This window comes from Lepidochelys kempii, chromosome 6, assembly GCF_965140265.1.
Source record: "Lepidochelys kempii isolate rLepKem1 chromosome 6, rLepKem1.hap2, whole genome shotgun sequence".
Lineage (NCBI taxonomy): Eukaryota > Metazoa > Chordata > Testudines > Cheloniidae > Lepidochelys > Lepidochelys kempii.
In genome coordinates, this window is record NC_133261.1 from 3,525,718 (window position 1) to 3,528,026 (window position 2,309).

The window sequence follows — 2,309 nt, forward strand, 5'->3', positions numbered from 1 at the left end:
ATAACTCATGCAGGTATATTTCCTTGGGGAAAATTTGTAAGAATGTGCTTGAATTTGGAAATTCCTCAAGGGGAACTGGATGTCTAATTCCAATCAATTTTATGGAGACTGGGATGTCAAAATCTCCTAGACAGCTTTGAAAATCCCAGTCCTCATGAAAAGGGAGTGTAAATCAAAAAGTCCATCTCAACTTTTCCCAGACATCACGGTGGCTGGTTTCCAAGAAGATATTCACTACCCACTCTCAAGCCCAGTGGTGTCATTCAGATTTAATTCATGCCATGAAATTTCCTTCTTCCATGCTGCTCACTCTTGTTATCCCGGCAGGTATGGTTTCATGTAGCCCTGTATACATGGCTGAGGGCAATCACAGCATGGTGACCCACTTCATCCTCCTGGGGTTGACGGATAATGAGGAGCTGCAAATACCCCTCTTTGCAGTGTTTCTGGTGATCTATATTCTTACGCTGGTGGGGAATCTCGGGATGATCATGTTGATCAGGGTTGATCCCCGACTCCATACCCCCATGTACTTCTTCCTCAGTAACCTGTCTGTCATTGACCTCTGCTATTCCTCAGTCTTCACTCCGAGGATGCTGGTGAATTTCTTAGTGGGGAGTAAAAGCATTTCTTACTCTGCCTGTATTGCCCAACACTTCTCCTTCGCTGTTTTTGTGACCACAGAAGGGTTTCTGCTGGCCGTGATGGCATGCGACCGCTATGTAGCCATCTGTAACCCTCTGCTCTACACTGCTGTTATGTCTAAGAGAGTCTGTTTTCGTCTAGTGGCCGGCTCATATGTAGGGGGGCTCGTGAACTCACTGACCCACACATGTGGCTTGCTGAGGTTGTCATTCTGCGGGCCCAACGTCATCAATCATTACTTTTGTGACACTAACCCATTGCTGAAGCTCGCCTGCTCTGATAACCGCATCAATGAGATTTTGCTCATAATGTTCTCTGTGGCTCTTGCCACGTCCACCCTCCTGATTATCATCATCTCTTATCTGTACATCTTCTTCTCTATCCTGAGGATCCGCTTCGCTGCGGGCAGGCGGAAAGCCTTCTCCACCTGTGCCTCTCATCTGACAGCTGTCACCATGCTCTATGTACCTGTGAGCTTAAGCCACATACAACCCAGTTCCACCTACTCGCTGGAACAGGAGAAAATCTCTGCTGTGTTTTATACCCTGGTGGTCCCCATGCTGAACCCCCTTATTTACAGCCTGAGGAACAAGGAGATTAAGGATGCTCTTAAGAGGGTGGTAGACTGGAAAAACATTCTCAGCTAATTTGTTCACCATGACAATTCCAGTTAATTGAGAAGAACAATTGGAAGAAGGAGAGGAGTATTGGCTATGTGTCACTGCCTTCATTTGTGTATCTCAAATGTTGTACAGGAATTAAATGAACCTCAAAGAACTGATGTAGCATGTGGAAATTACGTTTTACGATTGCTTGAGAGGAACAATGTTACCTAATGTCCTGTCATTATGTGGTTGTTCCAACAGACACCCTTCCTTGTTTCTTGACCATTAATCTATTTGAAATGCTGCCCTGAAAGGTTATCTGAGATTTAAAATAAAATAAAACTTGTTTCTAACTTTAATTTCTTAATGTGTTGCTCTAATTAATACTCAGTATGTAGCTTGCACTATGAGAATTCAATACTTTTGCTCTCTTTAGTGTCTGGGCCTCATAAGGGCTTTGTGAGCCTGACACAATTAATCTCTATCCCCTTTATAACAGCCCTTAACATAGTTGAAGACTGTTATTAGGTCCCTTCTCAGTCGTCTTGTCTCAAAACAAGACATGCCCAATTTTTTTAAAATCTTTCCTAATGAATCAGATTTTGCAAACCCCTTTTGTCATTTTTGTTTTTCCCCTCTGGACTCTCTCCTATTTGCCAACATCTTTTCTAAAGCGTGACGCCCAAACCTAGACACAGAACTTCAACTGCAGCCTCACCAGTGCCAAGTACAGGCAAACAGTTACTGCCCTGGTCTTACATACAACACTCGTGGTAATACACCCCAGACAGCCTTTTTCACAACTGCATCTCATTGTTGGCTGATACTCAACTTGTAATCCACTTGAACTCTCAGATCCATCTCAGCTGCACTTCTCCCTAGCCGGTTATTCCCCACATTGTATTTGTGCATTTGATTTTTCCTTCCAGAGTGAAGTACTTTGCACTTGTCTTTATATTAATCACATCTATACTCAGACTAGTCCTATATACATCTATTCTCAACAGTGCTATCATATATACTTAGGCTTGGAAGGAAAAGACTTTTCTCAAAAAAATG

At 43.1% G+C, this 2,309-nt stretch overlaps 1 protein-coding gene across 1 annotated transcript; it reads left to right on the top strand.

The window, feature by feature from the left end:
- The first annotated feature begins 353 nt into the window (after positions 1-353).
- LOC140913742 (olfactory receptor 5J3-like) lies at positions 354-1,292 on the top strand. Its single transcript, XM_073350540.1, has one exon. The coding sequence runs from the start codon at positions 354-356 to the stop codon at positions 1,290-1,292; it is 939 nt and encodes a 312-aa protein (XP_073206641.1).
- The last annotated feature ends 1,017 nt before the right edge of the window (positions 1,293-2,309 follow it).